Consider the following 23813-nt stretch of genomic DNA (forward strand, 5'->3'; position numbering starts at 1 on the left):
ATCTACAACAGCTCCATGCCCGGCCGCTCTGGGGTCTCGCACACAAAGGGTGAGAGAGGGGCGTGTAGGGGCTGCGAGGAGGCGCCGCTGCCCCGCCTGGCCTTGGCCATGCCGCTCCCATTAGCCGGCAGCCCAGTGGGGACCAGGACCCAGCCAAACTTGGATATCGGGATATTTGACGGCCACCGAAATTTTCCTCCTACTCCAGCGAGGCAGCCAGAAGCGCGGGAGCGTGCGCGAGCCGAGCGGGCGCTTACGTCGCCGCGAGATTGGTGCTGGGATAATTAGAGAGGAGTTGGGCAGAGCCGAGTCCTCTTTTAGCAGCAGCAGCCGGCGCCTCGGCAGCAGCAGCCCGGAGCGGCGCCTGACTCGGGGCCGCTCGGGAGCGCACCCGGGGAGGCCGGCGGGCAGCCACCCCGCCGCGCCCACCGCCCCTTGCCTCCCCGCGCACAAAGGCGGCCGCCGCCCGCGTGGCCTCTGCCAGCCGGGCGTTCGCATCCCGGTCTCCACTCCCCACCCCCTCCTCCTCCTCTTCCGAAGGCGAAAAATGGCAGGGCCCGGCGGGGACCTGGGACAGCGCTGGTCCTAGCTCTGCCTTGCCCAACCTCTCCCGCGGGGCGAGGCGGCGAGCTGCAGGCGGGCGATGCGGCCACGGCTGCTCCGGAGTGCGTCCGCGGCCCGGGTCCGCGCTACCGTCCCTCTCCTGTGCCCTGTCCATCCCTCGGAGAGGAGTTGCTGCCACCGCCGCCGCTGAAGCCTGGGCTGACGGATGCCAGGGAGTGCCGCATTGCCTAGCGCCCCCGCCTCCGGGTTTGCTGGTAGGAGCCGGCTGCTCTTTCTTCTTTCTTGGTCTGGGGTTTTGTAGAAATGATAGAGACATTTTAAATTTCATCCTCCACAACTCCCTCCCCCATCACACCCCTGGTTTTCGAATTTTCCTTCCTTGGAGAGCTACCTTCCCAACCCCCGCGGTAAGTCCGCTGAAATAAAGGGACGGAGGAAGGCAGAAGTTGGGGTGGGGGTGGGGGGAGCCCACGTTGCTGCCGCCGCCACCCAAAACCCAGCTGGATGCCTAGTGAGATCTCGGTGTACCCGGGAGGGGAGGGGGAAGGTGCGTTCTTTGCAGAGGTTCCACTTAATTGGATCATACCGTCTTAATAAAATCCCCACCAAGGTCTTAAAAACAGCGTCTTTGAATGAGCAGAGAGGCAGAAAAATAAGCTGCTTTCCCCCTCCTCTTTCTCTTTTTCTTTCTGGTAAAGATGCGTCTCCCCGCCCTGGAGCTCAGCGCTGAAGAAGCACCTTATTATTAATCAGAATCCCCCTCGCAGGCCCTGGCAGGCGCATCCTTCAGTGGGGACCGCAGAAGCATCGAGGAGCCAGGGTTGACACGTGCGTGGGGGTTGTTTTTGTTCCATCTTGCAAGAGAAGAGAGAAAGATAGTGGGGAGAGCAGAACCACCAGCGCAAGGTGGCATTAAGGGTGTTTTGTCAGGACAGAGAAAGGACAAGAAAGGCCAACAGGCTCCTCAAAGGTTCACATCTCCTTAAAGGAAAAGCAAGAGGAAACCCAAGTGAGCCCTGTGTTGAAGGGGGTGGGGGACAGATTATTAGCCGCCCCCCTCCCCCCAGTACAGAAGTGGCAAAGCAGGAGCAACAGGGTTATTGATTGCACACCAAGACAAACCATATCCTGCAAAGCAGAGGAAGCAGGGAGGCCCCAGGGGCCAGGGTGTGGTGGTGGTGGTGGTGGTGGCAGCAAGGGCCACTGAGGATAGCGGTGGGACAGTCAACCACAGCTTCAGCTTCCCAAAGGACAGGCTCAGCATCACGCTGAACAATGACTCATTTACAAGCTGGCCTCTCTCCTGAGACCCTGGAGAAAGCTCGTTTGGAGCTCAATGAGAACCCAGACACCCTGCACCAGGATATCCAGGAGGTGAGGGACATGGTCATCACCCGGCCAGACATTGGCTTTCTGCGCACCGACGACGCCTTCATCTTACGATTCTTGCGCGCCAGGAAGTTTCATCACTTCGAGGCCTTCCGCCTCCTGGCCCAGTACTTTGAGTACCGACAACAGAACCTGGACATGTTCAAAAGCTTCAAGGCCACTGACCCAGGCATCAAGCAGGCGCTGAAGGATGGCTTTCCTGGGGGCCTGGCCAATCTGGACCACTACGGCAGGAAGATTCTAGTCCTTTTTGCTGCTAACTGGGATCAGAGCAGGTAAACCATTTTACTTTTCTCAGATTCCAGAATTTGTCCAGAGTAGTGGCATACATTTTACAGCTTCGATATTGGCTGGAAGTAAAAAGAAATTAGAACAACAAAACATGAGGTTTGGGTTGGCATTTTAAAAAGTGGAGAGGGCTCTTACTTTTCGTTTTAAACTCTTCTTTAACATCTAGTTTCTACTGCAGTTTTAGGTGATCTTTGATCTAAATTATTACACCGAAGTCCAAGTCGTTTGGAAAAAAAAAACTAGGTTTTTCCACCTTCTGAATGAAGTTACTGGTCTGGAGAAAGGAGTATGGACTTTTCCTTTTTCCTCCTAAGAAAATTCTCAGCCTCTTCACCTTCTCCTTGGTCCTCTTTCACGTTTTTAGCTTCTGTCTTTAGTACTGATATTTAATTTTTACTGATGTTCAAACAAAAGCAGAGAGTTTTGTGGCTTGGGAAGTTTTCTGCTTGGTGATGTGTGGAGAAGGCAATAATATGATTTATGTCACTTCAATGAAAAGGAATAGTTGTACCCTCTGCCGCTGAGCAGCACAACCAGCTCTGAAAATAAAGACTGACTGGTGTGCTTGCTTTACACCTGTCGCTAATCTAAAGAATATGTTCTCTGTCCAATGTGATTTTTCATCTTTTGGATGGAAGTGGAAGATGTGCATACACCTCAGTTGATAGACTTCTGTTATGCCATTTATATTATTTCAGAGAAAATGCAGGCAGTAACACTTCTATTTCCTCAATCATCATAAAGCAAACAAAAAAGTATGAAAGTATGTATACTAATTTTAATTATATTAAAAATGAATGATTACATGTATTTCACAACACACACACGCACACTCTACGAGGACTGTGAATCATAAGTAGCTGGTTGTATTTTTAGTTCTGTGAATGACGACTTCTGATACATCTGGTTAGTTTAAAATATCTTTGGAGCAATTGTAAAAGACCTACTGGGCAGTTTTTACTGATTTTATCAATTTTCAGAGCCTCTGTGTCTTAGAATGCAAGTTACTATATTTAAAAGGCCTTTTTTTCCTCTATAAGTCACATTTCTCTTACAATTTTAAATTGAGCACTACTCTGATTTTTTTAGGTAAATAAAAAACTATTACCTGAAGAATTATATGTCTCAAGAAATTCATAGTTAGCTGTTGAAAGGGACTGGGGTTTTGTTACTTCGGTTAGTTATAGAGAACTTCCTATCAGGTAGGAAATTTCAAAGAACTGTAAAATGCATTCTATTAATCACAGATTTTCTTTAAACAGTGTCTTTTTTTTTCAGCTGAGACTTATATGGTCATAAAAACCAATTATTTCCAAACTTCAAATTTTTGTTTTAGGAAAAATCTCATATTCTATATGTCAATTAGTTTAGAAAAATATTTATTGAGCTATAGTGAGATTGGATATATGGACTTTTTTTTTTATAATGATGTGTGTTTTAAAGTCTCTTAGAGATGCTAAGGAGGCAGATTGCATCCCATGTGAGAAGTTTATACATGCACCTCCATCTCCATTTATTTTCTGTATATGACTTACTTTGATTTGTTAGTGAGCTAATATTAACAACATTGAAAACTACTAGCTAGTAATTAATATTATCAGTTAGGTTTATTAACCATTACTAACATAAACATGGTGAAAATCACATCTGTTTTTTATGTGTACCGATTGTACTGGATTTATTGAAAAAATTTACATTTTGTCGGCCTCATGGCTTCAAATAAGGACACATTAGCAGCAATCAAAATTTCTGCATTTGGAAATCAATGAGAGAGGATTTATTGATTTTTATGTAGTGAACTTTTAATCAAACCTATGAAATGCTTAAGTATAAAACTGATGTGCATTAAAATTACAAAAATGAAAGCTGTATCCTTGAGAAATGCCCCATCAGCAGAATGTGTGTGTGTATATATACATACTCAGTGTATAGATATATATATTTATAACTCTGAGTTTATGTGATTTGTATAATATATAGTGCATATTTATATATGTAAAAGTTATAGATGCATAAGCTCATAAACGTGAATTCTGTTTCTGTGTTTGGAAATGAACAGGTATAGTGAAGAAGTTATAGTACATAAAGATCAAAAAGTATACATGTGATTTAGAGCTAGTCTAAATTTAAGCTGAATTTCCTCCTTGTACATTCTTTAAATCATTCCTTCCTTCACCTCACCTGCTTCCACTCCCAAATTAACATATACACCAGTAGCTAAACACATCTGTTTTCTTGGCATCTTCTGTAAACCATTATCATGGGTTGCCTGGAAGAGACAACTCTACAGATTTCGGGGTATTCCAGTTGTGTTTAACCTGGCACTCTCCTCAATCCTGAAGCCTCAAAGCTCATCTGACTTGATCCAGTGAAGTCTCTGCCATTTCCCTGTGCATTTACCTTACTTAACTCAGTAACCTAGAAATACAGTGTGTCAAAATCTCTTACTCTCCCAAGCTCTTCTCTTCTCCCTGGGCCAACTGTTCTCATCTTCCTTTCCTTGAACTCATTGTAAAACATCTGATTATCCAAGAAGACTATACATCTGGCCATAATACAGCCCACATTTAGTGAATCCCATGATTTCCAGCAATTATTGTTTTCAAACAGCAGTGTTTAAAAGAAATAATAGTTTGAGCTATGAGTGACGACATAGCAAGAGACTAGAAATGAAATGAAAAATCTTTCCATCTATTTTGAAATCAAATTATCTTCAACTCCCTAGTTCAAAGAAAAAGAAAAAGACTACACATGTTTGAAAATCTATAAAACCCTTGTAAGCAACTATCTGTTGGGTTAACAAAAAAAAAAAACCACATTATATTATTATACTTATAATTGTAACTGAACTAGAGCAGATACACAACAGATATTTTAGTTGCATTAAGAGTTACCTACTTTTAAGAAGAAAATACCCAGGAATGTTATCCAATATGGCGTTTCTCTTACATTAAATTTTGTTAGACAGCTTTGTCTGCTTCTTAGGACATTAAAAAAGTAATACAGGTGAAATGGTGACTATAAATAAAACACAGACTCTACTGTAATATAACACAGTTCGTTTTAAGTTGTTGTAAAGAAATGGAATCATGAGGGAAACCAAGGAGAAATCATTTTTTCAGTGTACTTGCCTTCTCACAAATCTACACAAACAAACAAATCCTGGATGGAGTGTCAGAATGACTTTCACAGTGGTTTGTGGTCCTTTCCAAAAAAAAAAAAAGAAGTATTGAACTGGATCAGATGATTTATTGCAACCATTGAGCTCCTGTTTCATGGAAAAATTTACACAGCTTTATCTCATTTCAAATCATCTAACGTAATTTCTGAATATCAAAGTGAGCTCCATGAAATTTAAAATGATTTATTTATTATACCACATTACTAGGGTTCAGTACTCTTCCATTCATTGCGTACTGTTTCCTTTCTAAATGACAATGCCCAGGTTAGGATTCAGCAGCTATTTTCGAATTCTCCACTTGGTTTTAGCAACAGAATTGTGAGCAGAATGTACCATGAAGGTAGAAGAGGGATTTTGAAATGATTGTGGATGGCATGTTAGAGCAGATGGACAGAAATCTGAGAAGTTAAAATCAATTGATACATACATTTTGGGAATATTCATGAGTGAAATTATACAACGTGAAAGAGAATAATGATGTGTAGCTTCAGAGTTGGCTTGTTGACTTTTAATTTGTCTGTAAGTAATACAAGTATTTTACCTCTGTTGACTTTGGTTAACTTATAAACATGTTCTCTGTACTATAGGATAGCAAACAACCCCATATCTGAAGTTTGGTTAGTAGCCACTAGAAACCAATTACATATAGTTAGGATGAAAATGATTTTTAGCACAGAGTCTATTCAGAAAGCAATGACCATCTTGCACTGTTGTTAGCTTGTCATAATGGACATTGATTATCACTTACATCACTGAACCTCTGGAAGTGGTGAAAACTGATGTGCTAGATGCGTCAATGATCTCATTCATTCTGGAAAGCACTTCAAAATCTTATTCTTGCATTTAGTTCTTATTGTGTCGCTTTTTCATCAAAGATAAAATGAAGAAATGGTCAGCTATTTGAGGCTTCAGTTTGAATGATAATAATGATCTCATTTACGGAAATAATGTGGCCCATGTTCAAGAGAATGATAGTGATAACTTAGAATTTAGGAAATTGCCACAGATCATGCAGATTTGCTTTACTGCCAGTGTCCAAATTTTACTCTCCTTTGGAAGAATAATAAACTAAACTAAACAAAAAACAGAAATGGCTAGCAGTAGATAAAAAAAAATTAAGCCAACTAATCAGATGACTTAAGAGACACATTCACATGTTAGTAGCCTTAAAGAAAGAAATCAAGAACAAATAAGAAGAGTCTTACTTTGGAGACTTTATTTTTTCAGTATTTGTTGCCTCAAGTTATTAAAGTATTAAAATGTTTTTTTAATAAAGTGGCATTGTCATACATAGTAGTGGTGGAGAATCCTTGAAACTTTCAAATCCTGGAGCAACAGCTTGCTGTGTTATGGGTTGTTTGTGATTAGACCAATTAAAATTGGCAGGTGGCATCCATGAAATTTTTATTTCAACAGAGTTTCCATGTTGCTTATTGCTGGGAAGTTCTTTTGATAAGTCCTCTGGAAACTGTAATTGAGTCCAGACTGTAGTTTTGGTCTATACCATTAAAAATGTGAAGAGAATAAAAAAATGTTCTAGAGAAATGTTAGAAGGTTATTTTGCCATATGTCTGAAAAAGTAGGACAGTCTGTAAAAACTGGGGCAATTATGTAGTAATTAGAAATAATCCTGAAATAACAGCAAAAAACAGGAATGCCAAACTTCAGTAGGTTGTAACTTGGTACTGACCTGTACTAGGCTGTTTTCACATTTCTAGTTATACCACCATAAATGAAGTTGGGGCAAAGGATTTGAGGTTATTATTGTGCTAGGAGAGAATGCTTCAAAATAAACGTTGAAATAGTTTTAAACCATGAAATGGTAATTAATGATTTAGTAAGTTGTTTTTGAAAAACTGAGCTACATTCTCTATCATTGGAAAGTTTGAATTTCTTGTCTTCATAAAGGAAAGCACATACAGTACAGCCTGTGACATTGCTGGCATGGGCGAAAAGCTCTCCTTGCATGCAGGGTCATTGCAACATCAGCAACAAATTGAGTGATTTGTCATTCATACTTTAAAAATATCTTTCAGTCAAGTATTTGCAATGCATATAGAAATGTAATAGATGCTAGGGAAAATGTAAACAGAAAATACACAATCTCTCTGACAATAAAAAAAATATGACAAGATAAATGACTCCCAGAGAAGGTAAACGAGGTTACTGTTTTGCAGTGTTGGAAATCTGAGAGCAAGACTCTGTGCCGTGCAGTCTCCGTATGTATATATATATATATACTGCTGCCTAGCTGATCCCAGTCTTCATTGTTACATTTACATTCGTTATTCCAAAACACTTCTCTAGCATCAATTGTAGTCATTAAGTATTTCACATGCGATTGCATCACTAATCTATCATTTTCTTTTATTACCGAAGTGCATTTAGGGAAAGAAAGTTAAACATTATATGAAAATTAAGCTCATATTTTTAAAAAAAATCTATGATTTAGAAAATTTTGATTAAGCCTGGTAATGTAAAAAATAGCAAGCTAAGGTGGTAACATAAATTTTCTTTCCTTTATGTGTATGTGTGTTTTAAGATTTATTTATGTGTACTTGAAAGTCAGAGTTTGAGAGAGAGAGGGAGAGACAGAGGTCTTCACCCGCTGGTCCATTCTGCAAGTGGCTGTAGTGGCAGGAGCTGGGCCTGTGTGACGCCAGGGACTAGGAACTTGTTCAGGATCTCCCATGTGCATGCAGGGGCCCAAGGCCTTGAGTCTTTCTCCACAGGCCATTGGCAGGGAGCTGGGACATAAACCGTGGTCCATATTGGATGCCAACACTGAAAGGGGAGGACCAGCTTAATTTGCCACTATACTGTCCTTGAATAAATTTTCTTAAGTCAAAGACTTCACTAATCAAATGTTGCAGTTTATAAAGGAAGAGTGATGGATTTTCCTTCAAGGACATTTCTGTTTTATTTTGTTTTGTAGTTTTAGTTGCAATTAGTAGACAGTATTTTTCAGTCCGTTTTTAAAGATTGTTTTACTCTACATGTATCCTTTCCAGTGGTTCTTTTGTTCTCACTGACTTGCATTCCCACAGTAGTGAAATTGAAGCAAGGCTCAGAAAGCTAATCTGTGCTCAGAGATATAAGTCAGGCAGATGAGCATTTCAGAGTTCATATTTCCTCTAGGGAGTGTGCATGCGTTCCTATATTGACACCCATGATTGAATGAATGTTTTATTGCTTTTCTTCCCTTAACATTTCCCGCTAAAATCTTATTGGAGAATGCCTGTTGGGTGCCACGCTGACATTGACTTTTTGATCTCTTGTCTTCTGTGCCACATGGTAAGCAGAAGTCACACGCAGAAAAGCAGAAAAGTCATTCATTCAGCATGTATGGGAAAGTTAAGGAGGAGGTCAGAAAGACTTTACATCCAGTCTAGGCTCCGTTCTTTGCTCCCATGGTGATTTTGCATAAATGATTTAAATTTTATGAGACCTTCTGTCATTATCTTTTAAATAATAAGTACAAAACCAGATTAGATGCTGCAGCTGTTTTGAAATTACAATAATGCAGTTGAAATCACTTTGAAAATCTTAAAATACTGCACAAATAGAACTATTATTATTCTTCTCACTCAGGAATATTAAACACCTAGATGGGCTCATCAACTTTGATACTAATGATGCCCTAAAGCGTTAATAAAGGTAAATCTTCCGCTTGGTCTATCCCCCAAGCAACTTTATAACAGAAAGTACTTTAGACATTAGAAAGTGTGGCTTAATGAAAACTGAGGGGCCGGTGCAGCTTAATGAAGAATTTAATAATGGCTGATTGATTTAGTGACAACAGGAAATTGCTGGCTGTTGTGCTGCTCTCAATGATGCCAGGATGCCCATTTTCCTGTCACGCTGGGAAGGTTAGGAAGCAGAATATGACCTCTTTGTGATTTGAGTTAATCTTTGCAATGGTGGTAAGCCCTGGTCAGAAGAGAGGCTGTGAGTCCCTGGAGAGAAATTTTGGCTTAGAAGCCACTGAAACGTGGCATGGCTTGAGACAGGAAGCTGTCCTGGTCTTGTTAAACATTTCCTTGAATATGCTTTTGGGAATTCTTTTCCATAATTATTATGTTCTAACAAAAAATATGGGGGCTGCAGCCTCCTGACTGCAGGCATGTTTCTGCATTTGAGTAATTTGACAACTCACTAAAATCAGAGATGAGAGTAGCTATACAATTGGGAGGGGAAAGGAGTTCAATGTTGTGTCATAATACAAACTGTAAGAAACAGTTATAGTAACATTACTGTGGCAAATATATGTATTGGTTCTATTATATGTCATGTGTTACTAACATCTTTATATATACTTCATTTTTATACCCATGACAACTTTATAAAGTTAAGAATAAATGATTAACAAGCAAATGCAGATTATGTGAAAAGAGCACAAATCATCTAATTGTGGGAATAATAAAAGCTAACTTTATTAAATGTTTTTTGTGTGCTAGGCATTGCACTAAATCTTTTGCATTCTGCTCCATATATACCTATAATTATCTCCGTTTTTAAAAGAGGGAATTGAGGTTTGGAAAAGTTCAATGTCATCTTCAATTTGCCAGGAAAACTGAAGTTAGACAAATAAGAAGCGCTCTCTCTCTCTCTCTCTCTCTCTCTTTCTCTCTCTCTCTCTCTCTTTTTTTTAGTCCCTTGTTGTTGTTCTGCATTTGTCACAAATAAAATGCTTCAAATTATTAATTCGTGACTATATATCCAGCTCTGCAAGGGAGGCTGATTATGTAATTGAAGCAATTCAGGAAGAAGTAGATACTTTCTTCTGATTACACAGTTCACAAATAGCAGCCATGGGTGTCAAAGTCATCTCCATGTATTGTTTGCACATTCTTGCACTTATTTCAGAAGATGTGTGTAAAGAAATGATATCAGTTACAAAATTCTTTTTTGGTGTCATGTTTTCTTCTCATTACATGCTACACATCCTTTTTCCACAATTTCTTGTTATTTAGGAAAGAACAATCAGAAGTTAAAAGCTGCAATGATGCGTTGTTTGTTATTTATGACTTTCTTCAACATGTAATAGAATAATAGCAAGGATGGCTCTCCATAGCCTTTAGGTATAAATCCAAACCATAAGCTTGTGGACCATTTCATCACAGTGGTCTCCAATTATAAATTGTAACAGTTAAACATAATTAAAATAAGAAGACTCAACATAATATTCCGAAAGAGATAAAATCTATAACTGCAACATTTCTTTTGAAAAGTTTTATGGATTTTGACAAGATCCTGTGTAGCAATCATCATCATCATCATTATCATTATCATCATTATTTGTCTAGCGATAGCCTAGAGAACAGCTCGTGTTAATAACATAACATGTTTGCCCACAAAGGACTGGACTTAGCCAAGAGAGGTTTTGATTCACCCTTTGAGTATGGTTAGCTAAGATGTTTTATGTTTTTTTTTTCCTTACCTTAAGAATTATCAAGGCTTATATAAAAATCACTTAATTTTCTTCTTGGAAGAAAGTATTAATTTTTCAAGAAAGTTGGTTACATTTATTTGTAAAAACTTTGTGAATTTACATTTCTTCACTGATGTCCTATGCTTTTTCTCATTTTATTTCATTTGGAATCGAAATGATATGTATATAAATTATTCTTTTGATTTTTACACAGTTTAGAAAAAATGTGCTTCAAGTGTGTTAGTTAAGTTAAATTATCTGTTTTGGCCATTACTTGTGATATGTCTTGTATTCAGCACACATGAATGTATCATCCTTGCAAAGCTGTTTTCAGATTCAAGATTTATTTAGTGATATCTTGGTGTTAATGCTTGTGGTATTCTTATGCATCACGTAAGAATTATCATCCCCATAATCTGGACAGTGTTCAATATTGCATTTTTCCAACTTTTAGATTTTTTTTTGTTCAGACTAAGTAATGGGTCTCAGAAGTTACATTATTTTGAAGGAATGATCTAAATTCTATCAGAATATAGCTGTCCTGCTCCAAGTTGTCAGTCTGAAATTTATAGGCTTCACATCATAGTGATGTGTTAGAATTTTGTTTTTGCAATGCAGGTGGGCCAATCATGAAATAACAAAGTTTTCTAGTGGTGCATATTTAATACATTTAGCAACAAGGGCTAAACAATATGTTTTATTGATTAAAACATTTTAAATTACCTATTATTTATTTGTAAGTCAGTGTGACAGAAAGGGAGGGGCAGAAAGAAAGATTTTCTATCTGCTCTTTTCCCAAATGGCTGAATGAAAGCTGGGAGCCAGAACTCTGACTAATTCTTTCAAATGGGTGATAAAAGCTCAAGTACATGGGTTAGCTTCCGCTGCCTTTCTGGAAATGTTAATATGAAGTTGAATTGAACGAATAGTAGCCAGCTCTTGAAAGCTCCACTCTGCCACTCTGCTATGGGATTTAGTCCTTACAAATATCTGCTTAACCCACTGTGCCATAATATTGATGATAGGTTTATTCTTTAATAAAGTCATATCCCTAAGCTTCTTTATCCTTGCTTTATGCAGGAGACTATCTTAAAGCTCATCATTATCTTTTAAATTTCTGTGCATACAGTCACAACCAAGACAGGTATGTATGCCGCCAAAACCATTGAGCGCTATTCCATACCTAGAATATGTGAAGTCTCTGACTGTGTGTCTCCTCCCAGTTCCCAACTGTGAGATCAGTATCATCACTCTCAGCTTTTCAGATGAGGGAACTAATTATCATTGATAAATCAGGGACACACCCAGAACCAGGCTGCTAATGAAAGGCACGTTGGAGCCTGAGCATAGAGTCTTCTGATGCCCGGAATTATGCTTGCTTACTGCTGTAATCCTAAAGGAGATTCTACTCCAAATCTCTGATTTTAGAGACGAAAATGAGATCCTAAGGAGAGAAACTGCCTGAAATTCTTATGTTAATTATTTCACCTATGAAGTTTTATGCGTTCTCTGTTGGACTCTAAGTGTATTTAAAAGTAAAACTAGAATTATGAGCTTACATATATTCACTATTTTGCACCATCTTTGTGAGCCCATCACTTTTACCAACAATGATATTTGTACTAAATCCATCTGCTTCCCATTCCATCTTTTTCCTGTGGTCTTTTGGTAGTTTTCCATGCACATCTTCACTCGAATGTCCATGGAGGAAAAGCCTATCATGTGGCTTATACAAAAACTCAATGTGTTGCCATCTTTAGTGAATTTTCAGATTTACCTTAAAACTGTGTTATCAAAAGTAATCTATCCTGATAGATTATCTCTCCACTGTAACTATATTACATTTTTTACTTCCTTGAATTTAACATCTGTATACTTTCATTTCTAGTGTTTTCAGCTTGAGATCTCTCTTGAGTTTAAGGTCTATTTTTTCAAAGATAATCGCTCAATAAATGTTTTTGGGTATGCTATATTTTTTTTAGTACAACATCTTCAATTGAAAACTTTACATTTTTAGTCACTTCCAACATTGATCTCTGTTTACTCCATTGATTTTGACAAAACATTCTATTGTTTACTGTGACTCCCAAGCTGTCATCCTTTACTGTTCTTTCATTGTTAGTGCTTACATCTAATTACCATGTTTTAACATGCTTACTTTTAAAATGTCTCTTAAATTTTACTTTTATTTTTACTTTCACTACTTTCAGTGGTGTTTTCCATAACTTCTCTTTTATCACTCAATCTAGTCCATTTAGGGGGAGTGAGAAAACATTTGTTGAAGTTTTAGAATATAGTGGAAATAAAAAAAAATGGAGATCCAAGCTCTAAATTTGGATAACTTGTAAGATAATAGGTACATTTCTGTTACTTCGCCTATTTGTTATGTCGTATGCCTCAGGTCTTTGCTCTTTTATTATACAAACTCAAAGCAAATACTTAAAATCGAGTGTCACTTTTTTTTAATATTTTATTTTATTTGAAAGGCAATTGGGGGTGGGGAGAAACACACACACACACACACAAACATCTTCCATGCTCTGGTTCATTCCTCAAATGGATGCAATGTGGGATGGCTGGAGATGGACTGATCTGAAGCTAAGAGTCAGAAATTTCTTCCAGTCCCCTGCATGGATATCAGGGCCACACGCAGTTGGGCCAACCCTGCTAATTTGTCCACACCAATAAGGAGCTGGGTAGGAAGTGGGACATCGAGGAATCACAGCTTCACCCATATAGGATGCAGTGTCCCAGGTTCCAGCTTTTATAGATATGCCACACCAGCAACCTCAATGTCACTTTTATTGATTCTTATCCACATACAATGTATGTACAGTGTACCTGTTTACCAATACAACGAATTCAAACTTCACTATCAAACTTACAAACTTGTAATGTCAGTGTCACTGAGGGTACTTTGTAGCTATTTAAAAGCTACCCAGCATCATAGCCTAGTGGCAAAGGCCCTCACCTTGCACATGCAGGGATCCTGTATGGGCACTGGTTCTAATCCCAGCAGCCCCACTTCCTGTCCAGCTCCCTGCTTGTGACCTGGGAAAGCAGTTGAGGATGGCCCAAAACCATGGACCCTGCACCCTCATGGGAGACCCAGAAGAAGCTCCTGTTTCCTGGCTTCAGATTGACTCAGCTCCTGCTGTTGCGGCTGCTTGGGGAGTGAATCATTGAACAGAACATTTTCTGTATCTCCTCCTTTCTGTATATCTGACTTTCCAGTAAATAAATAAATAGGAGAGTACTTGGTTTTAAGAAAGCTAAAATGAGATTTTGAAAATTATTGGACCACCAGGGAATGAATTAAATATTTATAAAACATGAAACAAGCTGTAGCATTTTTTGAAAGCATTGCCAATTATTGGTATAGAATACAGAAGCTGCGAATATGTCCCTGTAATGCACTTAAAGTAACCTTGTAATTAAAAGAGCATTTATAAATACATTAATTTCCTTAAGATTCTTGAAATAATTGAAAAGGAATCTTTAGTGTGATGAAAATTTTTTATGGTTTCTCTGTAAATGGTGGTGAGATATAATTCAGTAGTTTTCTATTACTACTAGGTACACACTGGTGGATATTTTGCGTGCCATCTTACTCTCTCTAGAAGCCATGATTGAAGATCCTGAGCTTCAAGTCAATGGATTTGTTTTAATTATAGACTGGAGTAACTTCACCTTCAAGCAAGCCTCTAAACTGACACCAAGCATGCTGAGATTAGCAATTGAAGGCCTTCAGGTAAGGTATACTCTTGGATGCTCAGGTTTGCCAATTCTTATCTAATGCATCGGATTAACAGTATGTCTTAAAGTATAACACAGCCAAATTTTTAAAGTTTTGGAACATTAAAACAGTCACTGAGCTGAGGAGTATAGTAGAAAAGATGCATTTGAGTCTGTTAACAGTGAGATAAAATTTGTTATTATGTGGCACAAATCTTTGCCTAAACATATATAGGCGTGAATTGAAATTTCTCTCTTGATAGTCGGAATAAGCAAAATGGTGTTAGATTTTAATTTTTAGATATTTAGGCAAACTTTGCGTTTATTTTTTTTTCATGTATTGGTTAACTGTCTAAATATTTTTCTTACTTTTGCATTTACTTAGTTAAATTTGAGCAATTGACAGAAATCACTAAATCTTGTTTAATCAGTAAATGAGTAAACGTTTTGTTCTCTGTTAAAATAATCTGCACTTTGAATTAACTCTTAAACTTAATTGGTGGTTTTTTGTTTGCTTCTGTTTTGTTTTGTTTTGTTTTTTTGGAAAAATCTGTCAAGGAATTGAGTAAGGCCTGGAATCTTAATGACATGTAATAACCACTCTTCTGCTTTCTGCCTTATTTCATGTAATTTTATGTCTAATATTTATGGAATTAATTTTAAACTTTTACAGAAATGCAGAAATTAAATTTGTATGACTTTGGTATTTATGTATTTTGAACAAGTATTTAAGACTTGCAACAGAATAGTTAACTTTTCTAATTAAAAATTTAGCAGGTCTAACAGAAATTTGAATTTTGCCATCCATTAAGTCATTATATTAAATGTTTTTATTTTGTGTAAGCTAAAATCATCCAGGTTTCTTCCTGTAGTAGTTGCAACTGCATGTACAGGTACTCACTCTGTGAATACTGACCTCCGGAAAACTGGTAACTTTCCCATGCAGCAGGACACATTAATCAAGTTGAATTCACAGTTTGATTTCTGCCTCTTGACTGAATAGTGATCTTTTTTTTTTTTTTTTTCTGTGTAGGTGTTTTCTGATGCAGGTTTTTTTGAATTGTTCTTGGTGATTTAACTGGACTTGTCATAACTTAAACTCCATCCATTTAAACTCCAACAGGGACAGCTAGTAAATTTTGAAGATGGCACATTTTTGGAAATGTATGTATCTCATAGAGTCAGTCCTATTTCTGTCCTTCATAATCATTATTATTGTTTACCTGTACCTTCTCTGTTTGTGGGGCAGGAAAGTTTTCAGCTGGATGGACAGAAGAACACCTATTATTCCTATGAAAATTGTTAGAAAACAATAAAAGAACCCAGAAACATAATCAGTATGTTGGCTGTTTTCTAATATTTATAGGATAATTTAATAATAGTGTGATGAGTTATTGCAAGAAAACTGAGTGTTTGAGAATTTTGAGTTTCTTCATTAGATGTGACCACTAATATAACTCCTTTTAAATAAAGAAATAATTTATTGTTTATTGAAATTGAGGCATACATACACACACACACACTCATAGAAGGGAAGAGAGAATGAGAGAAAGAGGAGAGAAGGAGGGAGACAGTTAAAGAAGGAAGGGAGGGAGAGATGATAGGAAAGAAAGAAAGAAAGAAAGAAAGAAAGAAAGAAAAAAGAAAGAGAAAGAGAAGAAAGAAAGAAAAGAAAGAAAGAATCTTCTGTTACCAGTTCACTCCTCAAATGTTCAAAGTAGCTCAGTGTGGGCCAGGCACATGCAAAGATCCTGGAACTCAATTCATGTCTCTAACTGAGTGACGGAAATTCACAACCCTGTGCCTCCACCAGCAAGCAGATCATTAGCAAAAAGGTTGACTTAAGAGTGGAACCAGACTCAAACCTAGGAACTCTCATATGGAATGTGGGCATCCCAAATGAGTTTTAAATATATATATATATATATATATATATATATATATATATATATATGTGTGTCTGGTGGCTTTTGGGAATTTTTTTTAACCCCACCCAATTGAAGATGGCCTGGAAAAATCTGCCCCAGGCCAGCCAATAACGATAAGTTTGGGAGGGCAGTTATAACTGTGCTTTAGGTTAGATCATTAATTCCTTTTTTTTTTCCCCTGAGAAGGCCTTAAAGAAAATTATGTTACTTAGAATTATTGAACATATTCATGCTCTCCACTCAAATCACCCTTTTCACAAAACTGATTAGAAAAATGGATTCAGTATGAGGATACGAGGGAGGGTAGGCCAGAATGAAAAACTGTAAATATTTTTTTTAGCATAATATCTTTTAAATTGAGGCAGAAAGATATATTCAATAAGTTATATTCAATGCATTAAAAATACCACTGTAATTGAGAGTGAAAGTATATACAAAACATTGTGTAAGAGGCTGACTTTTCCAAATAAACTTTTTTTTTAGAAAATAAAAAAAAAATATATATATATAAATATATATAATATATATAAAAATATATATAATATATATAAAAATATATATAATATATATATATTCGTTTGAAAGTTGGAGTTACAGAAAGAGAGGGAGAGATGCAGAGAGAGCTCTGGTTCACTCCTGTAGTGGCTACAGTTGCCATGTCTGGGCCAAGTCAATGCCAGGATCCAGCAGTTTTTGATGCTGTGTCTGTAGCCCTTAAGTCATCTCCTGATTTCCCAAGTGCACTAACAAGGAACTGAGTGGAAAATGGAACATTTGGGACATGAATCGGTGCCATATGAAATGCTGAGGTTTCACATAGGGGCTTCACTCATCACGTCATTTTGCTGGCCTGCCAAGTGAAGTCATAACTACTGTGCTGCATGCTTGGCCCAGGGATTTTTATTAAGTGCCTAGTATCAGCATGACTGGATCTGCAGTTGGATTAAACCTTAAGGTTGGTGTCTGGAGAGGGAGAGGACTCCCCATGTCTTCGGGGTGTATGGTGGCTGTAGGTATGGAATTGATTTCTCTGTAGTTCCCGCACATGTATCTGTATCTTCTCATTTTCCCCCAACACAGACTGAATAAGCAGAATTGTTCATTCCTCCTGATTGCCAACACAGGTGCAATTGTAAAGAGAAGAGCTTTTCCTAGGAATAAATCAACATGTTAGCATTCTCTAAACTTTCTTTTTCTCCCATTCAAATAGATTTTTTTTAACTATGTATTTTTCCCCTTTGCTGCAAGCGTCCAAATAATTGTACCTGAACACAATGGTGATTTTGGATATAAATTTAAGTTCGTCAGAAATATAGGATTTTGATATACATAATCTCATAATTCTCTTTTGAAGTAATATCTTCAAGTCATGGTTGCATTTGCTATGTGAGAAATACTACTGTGCGTTGCACTATGTTCCAACTGTGAAAGACAAAAATCATTTTTTACCTGCATCAGGCAGTTTCTTAATGGATAAGAGGCAATATCCAACATTTTTATAGAGTAAAATAATAGTCATTTTCATTGGAAAGAAAAGAGCAATTTGTCTCTTCAAGAAGTTCATTGACCAGGGTAGTTATAGAAAGAATATTCTCCTTAGAAAAATCAACATCTGATTAAGTAAACATGATTTTTCAAGCTGTAAGGTATCTGCCTGCAAAGTCAATTGAAAGATGAGATGTTTGCATATACCTGTAAAAGCTTAGACTCTGACACTAGAGCGATTATGTACATTTAAAATTTGTGTTGCTAGTTTTCTTATAAAGTATCACTAACATTCTTTAATAGTGAAAATACAAGCTCTTTTGTGAATCCATAATACTCCAATTTTTACATTTTATGAAATTTATTCAAAGCCTACCTGTATTGTTTGTTGCACTTTGGATTTGCTTATGTTTCCCTTACTTAACACTATCCTGCTGAGTCTCTGTGCTTTTACTTTTACAATTTCACAGGAATCCCCAAACTCCATCTGCCAAAAAGTTCATAATGAAGTCAGAGCATAGCTTCCTGGCAAGGGGTCCGGCTGTAACAAGGAAGTGAATAGCTCTTTGAATTGCTACATAAGACTCAAATATAGGACCATTGCAAACTGCCTAAAGTAGTGCCAGATATGTTAAGAGCCTTTTAGAGTAGGGCTTGTGAAAGAATAAAGAGTGTGTAATCAATTCATTGGCCCTTTCATTTGACTCAAGGGCGCAGTGTTACCATCAGCTATTAATCTGTTGGCTTTGAGAGTTCCGATTTTTCACAAGGCAAAATGTTCTGCTACCACAAATTCTGTTCCTGTTTGGGAGACCAGTCTTACCTAGGGAATCTTGCCAGGAACAGAGGCCGGGCTGATGACTTGGAATATCACTAGCAAGTTAGGAGCACCATTACACTTAAGGCTGGTGTTAGTTAATTCTGTGTCCACATTTACCCTATGGCTTCAGAAACTTTGAAATGGTGTGTGTGTGTGTGTGTGTGTGTGTGTGTGTGTGTGTGTGTGTGTACGTGAGTATGTATGAATACGTGTGTGGAGTGCTTAAGGGAGAATGTAAAAAGGAACTCAGTGAGATACTGACTAAAATTGGGCATTCAACATAAAACAAAAGGAGTCTGTGCTTTACAACAATGTTATTTTGTAATGATTGCTCATCTGCCAATAGCTTTCACACTTAGAATGCTTTGGACCATGGCAGAAACCTTTTGCTTACAAAACACCTTTCAAACTTAAGTCAACATGGTGTTGCATCTGTGGAAGTGGGTCAAAACAGTGTCTATCTTTTTGAAAATTAAGATACAAACTCATAAACCATATTCATTCACACATTCTTATTTCACATTTTGTATGCAGAGTCAGAATTATACTGAGAAACAGTGACAAGGGCAGCCTGTAAAAATGTGACATTTTGTTGATCACATGCATAACTGATGGAGCTAAGCGTGCTTCCTCTCAGTTGTTACTTAACCTAACAAAATTAGGTGAAAGCCCTGAAGTTGCTTTATTTTATAATGTGAGAATGTAGTTTTTGGTGAGAAGTTGAATCTCACAAACGTATGATGTTGTAGATATTTCTTCAGAGCTCATAATTAGCATGTAAAAGCTATATATATGTGTTACTCAGTTCAGCAAGCTGGCTAATGGTTATATTAACTTTGATAATGGGCTAAATTAGTTCTGTACATTTATGCATAGACATATGCTTGCAATCCCTATTTTTACTGTGTTAAATTATTGCTTTTTTCTCCTTGATTAGCAGCAGGATGTGTTAAGTATCTAGTGGCAGGAAGTAAGTGTCAATTTTGACAAAGTGAAGAGATGAGTACGTTAGAGGTATTTAATATATGTTTTTGAATCAAAGTATAGTAGTAATTATTAATAAAATTTAATATTCCCCCTGCTTTGAACAGCTGATGAAGAGGGTTGTTATTTTGCTTCAAATAGCCAAATGACTGAAACAACAAAGGAAAAAGAATAAAATAACAGTTTTTGGTCTGAGTCATTGAGATAGTGAGGAGTGGATAGAAAGTAATTATGTATGATGAAAAACTGAATGAATGGTATGAGCAATTCAGCATTTCATTTTGTTGGCTATGTTTAGACATGTTCTCAACTAGAGAACAAAAAAGATGAGTTAATGCAAGTTTTCTTTACTCTCTTCAAATCAAAATTACAACATTTGATCATTCATTTATCCTTTTTTTTTAAAAAAAAACTCATTGCTCAATTTCATTTTAACATTTAAAAATTTTATCAGAAAGAGATAGAGAAATTTTATCCAAGTTGTTCAATCCTCAAATGGCCCCAAAAGCCAGTTGATGGACAAGCTGTACCTGGGAGCTTCAATTCCAAGTTGTTGTTGTGGATGGAAGAAACCCAACCACCTAAGCCATCTTTTGCCTCCCGTATGACATGCAGGAAACAGGCATTGTGAGTCAGAACCAGCACTCGGATTCAGGAACTCTGATTTGGTATGTGGGCATCTCAATCACTAGCACTCACCCACTCTATGCATCCTTTCTAAAAATTAGTTTAAAGCTTAACTAGAACAAAATTTTCTTACAGATGTGAATCAGACTGCTAGGCTTTCAAATTTTTCTTTTCACTTTTATAACTGCCATCTCATAGATATTTAATTAGAATTTTTTCTTGGGATAAACATTGTGGTGCAGTGGGTTAGGTTGCTGTTTAGGGTGCTTGCATCCTTTGTTGGAATGCTAGTTTGTGTCTTGGCTACTTTGCAGTTCTGAACCAGTTTCCTACTGCTGTGCATAGACAGTAGTGAATGATAGCCAATTACTTGGTTTCCACATAAACTTCCTGGTTCCTGGCCTTTGATCCCTCTCCTGTCTGTTGCAAGTGTTGAGGCTGGACCAATGAATTGAAGCTGCTTCTCCTCATGCAGGCAAATCAAATTAAATCCATTTGTTATGTTTACAATTCTAATATCATATTGCCAGAATCATGGGGGTGAATGATTCATCTGTCTTGTCCCTGGATAGCACCCGTGTTGTTTTCTTAACAATGTTCTGTAAATTAAAATGCTCCATCTCCTTCATTACAACTATTCTAAGGAGACTTTCTTTTGAAAGAACTTACTTTTCCTTTTTTCTGGTATCAAGAAACCACAGTAAACTCACTGGAGCAATGTTTTCTTAAGTGTTAGTGGGTTACTGTTTGATGCACAGTTAACTGTGTTTTCAGGATCTAAGAAACAGCACTTTGAGAAACCACAATTAACTGAAAATTTAAAATGTGGGTGCCTGAGACGTAGCTACTTAATGTAGCAAGATACTGTGTAGCAAACAAACCAAGGTGTAAATTGGTCTAACATCTCCCATGTGAAGTAAAAAAAAAAAAGGATTTGATCAATGGTGGTGCTGTCCTTTTTGACTCACTGGCCCATATTCTTTCCGCTTCGTTACACTGTCATCTTTATGCGATCTCCAAGACCACCTTGCTCAATCACATTATTCTCCAAAAAGTGTAAAAACAGAAGTCATATGTGATAAATCTGCGTGGATCAGATCTTGGAGCAGTGTACATTTTTTCTTTGTGCATTGTATTGATGATAGCCTGAACAACTAGAAACTGGTTATGCAAGGGAAGCTGAGAAATGAAGTCTAGCTGTGAGCTTTGGGAGAACAGAAATGATGGGCATCCCAATTCTCATTTCCTAAAATAACTGATGACTTCAGTCATCTCTTTCAAAGTGTTTTTCTTGTGGTCTGTGAAACATACAGCTTATAATGGACAATATTTCAAGGAAGTTTAATCCGTACTCTGAAGTGAAAGGAATGAAAACATCTTCACCAAACTCCATCTCCTATACTGATTGCCTGTGGTGTGCCTTCTTCTCTTTACCTCTCAGAGTCTTACATTTGTTTAATGTAAAATAAGTTGTGTAGTGTACCTGAGTAGTCTCGCTCGTTCACTTTTTTTTTTGAAGATTTATTTATTTTACTTGAAATAGTAATAGAGAAGGGTAAAGAGAAAAACAGAGCAACGAATTCCATCCTCTGTTTCACTCCCAGATAGGTACAGTGACCAGAGCCATGGCTATCCAAAGCTAGGAGCCAGGAGCTTTTTCTGGGGTTGCACATAGGAGCAGGGATCCAAGGCCTTGGGCCATCCTCCGTTGCTTTCTCAGATCACTAGTATGAATCTGGATGGGAAGTGGAGCAACTGGGACTAGATTGAGACTCTATATAAATGCTGGCACCACAGGCAGAAGATTAGCTCACAATACACCACAGTGGCCACAATTCTTACAATGAAAATTGAAAGGCATACTAGGTTTATGGAGAAAAATGTAAAAATTTTTTCTAAAAAATTCCCAAGACCTAATAGGTAGTAAAATAAATTTGACTATTACAATAGCTGTAGTGGTATTGCTATTTTATTTACTTGAGGCAAATTTTCCTCCAAATTTAGAAATTATTTTTCATACTTGAGTGTAAAGACTTTTTAAAGTGATGACTGAGACTTAGAAACTCCCAGAGAAAAACAACAAAAACAGCTCTTAACACATTGAAAACTCTCATGGTACAGTCTAATTTTATGAGCTTAAGTAGAATCACTGTTAAACATTAGGATGCAGAAGTCACAGAATTTGTTATATTTATATATCAATATTTGTTATGTGCTTTAAAATCCAGCTGGATAAAATTTTTTAAAATTCAGAAACCGTGGGCCCGGCGCGGTGGCGCATGTGGTTAAGTCCTCGCCTTGCACGCCCAGGATCCCATATGGGCGCCGGTTCTAATCCCAGCAGCCCCGCTTCCCTTCCAGCTCCCTGCCTGTGGCCTGGGAAAGCAGTCGAGGAAGGCCCAAGGCTTTGGGACCTGCACCCGCGTGGGAGACCCAGAAGAGGCTCCTGGCTTCGGATCGGCATAGTATCGGCCCGTTGCGCTCACTTGGGAAGTGAATCATCGGATGGAAGATCTTCCTCTCTGTCTCTCCTCTCTGTATATCCGCCTTTCCAGTAAAAAAATAATAAAAATAAATCTAAAAAAAAAAAATTCAGAAACCGTGACACTCAGGGTTAAATTGTTGTCCACATCTACGTAAGAACGCCTAGAATTAAGTTTTCTCTCTGTTTTCCAATCCAGCCCCCAGTTAATGCATTAGTGAAGCAGAACATGCTAGCTCAGATAATTGGGCCCCTGCCATCCACATGGGGATCTGAATGGAGCTTTTTCCTCCTTTTGACCTTGTCTAGCCCCAGATATTGTGATGTTGGGGTACTGGGGACATGAAACAACAGAGGGAAGATTTTTCATATGTCTCTGTCTCTTTCCCTCTCTGCCTGTGAAATGAATAAATCCAAAAATCATAATGCATAACAAAATCTAGTTGAAGTTTACTTGTTATTCAGTCATATAGTAAGACATGTAGAAGTTAACGTAATTTTCAGTGGTATAGAAATTAACCAGTAAAAGTAAAAAATCCATTATCACTATCTATTTAAAAAATCTTATTACATTACACAAGGACTTTAGCTTTATTTAGTAGATATTCTAGAAACTCTATGTTATGGTTTTTCCTCTTGTTAATATCAGAGCTATAATCCTAGAACTTATGGATGTTAAACTTTTGTGTCATATTAACATTTTCTTGCATTTTGTATTCCAAGTTTTTGGATTCTTTTATGTCTTTTAGATAGATTTAAAGTTAGTGAATTTGTATTCCTTTTTTTTTTTTTGCCTGAAAGTGTATATACAGCAAAGACAAATTGCAGAACATTTTTATTTCCTAAAATGTGTTTATTTGGTTTTCACAATTGTCTGATAGTTTTGCTAGGTCAGA

General features: G+C 37.5%; 1 protein-coding gene across 1 annotated transcript in view; it reads left to right on the top strand.

The window, feature by feature from the left end:
* Nucleotides 1–1719: 1719 nt before the first annotated feature.
* Nucleotides 1720–23813, top strand: part of CLVS2 (clavesin 2) — a 56105-nt gene continuing 34011 nt past the window's right edge. Inside the window, exons 1-2 of the mRNA XM_040965239.1 lie at nucleotides 1720–2228; nucleotides 14433–14607. Of these exons, the coding sequence (XP_040821173.1) occupies nucleotides 1840–2228; nucleotides 14433–14607 (564 nt within the window). The 5' untranslated portion in view covers nucleotides 1720–1839. The remainder of the gene's footprint in view (nucleotides 2229–14432; nucleotides 14608–23813) is intronic.

The sequence above is a fragment of the Ochotona curzoniae genome, unplaced genomic scaffold, assembly GCF_017591425.1.
Source record: "Ochotona curzoniae isolate NIBS_2020 unplaced genomic scaffold, NIBS_Ocur_1.0 scaffold_3890, whole genome shotgun sequence".
Classification (NCBI taxonomy): domain Eukaryota; kingdom Metazoa; phylum Chordata; class Mammalia; order Lagomorpha; family Ochotonidae; genus Ochotona; species Ochotona curzoniae.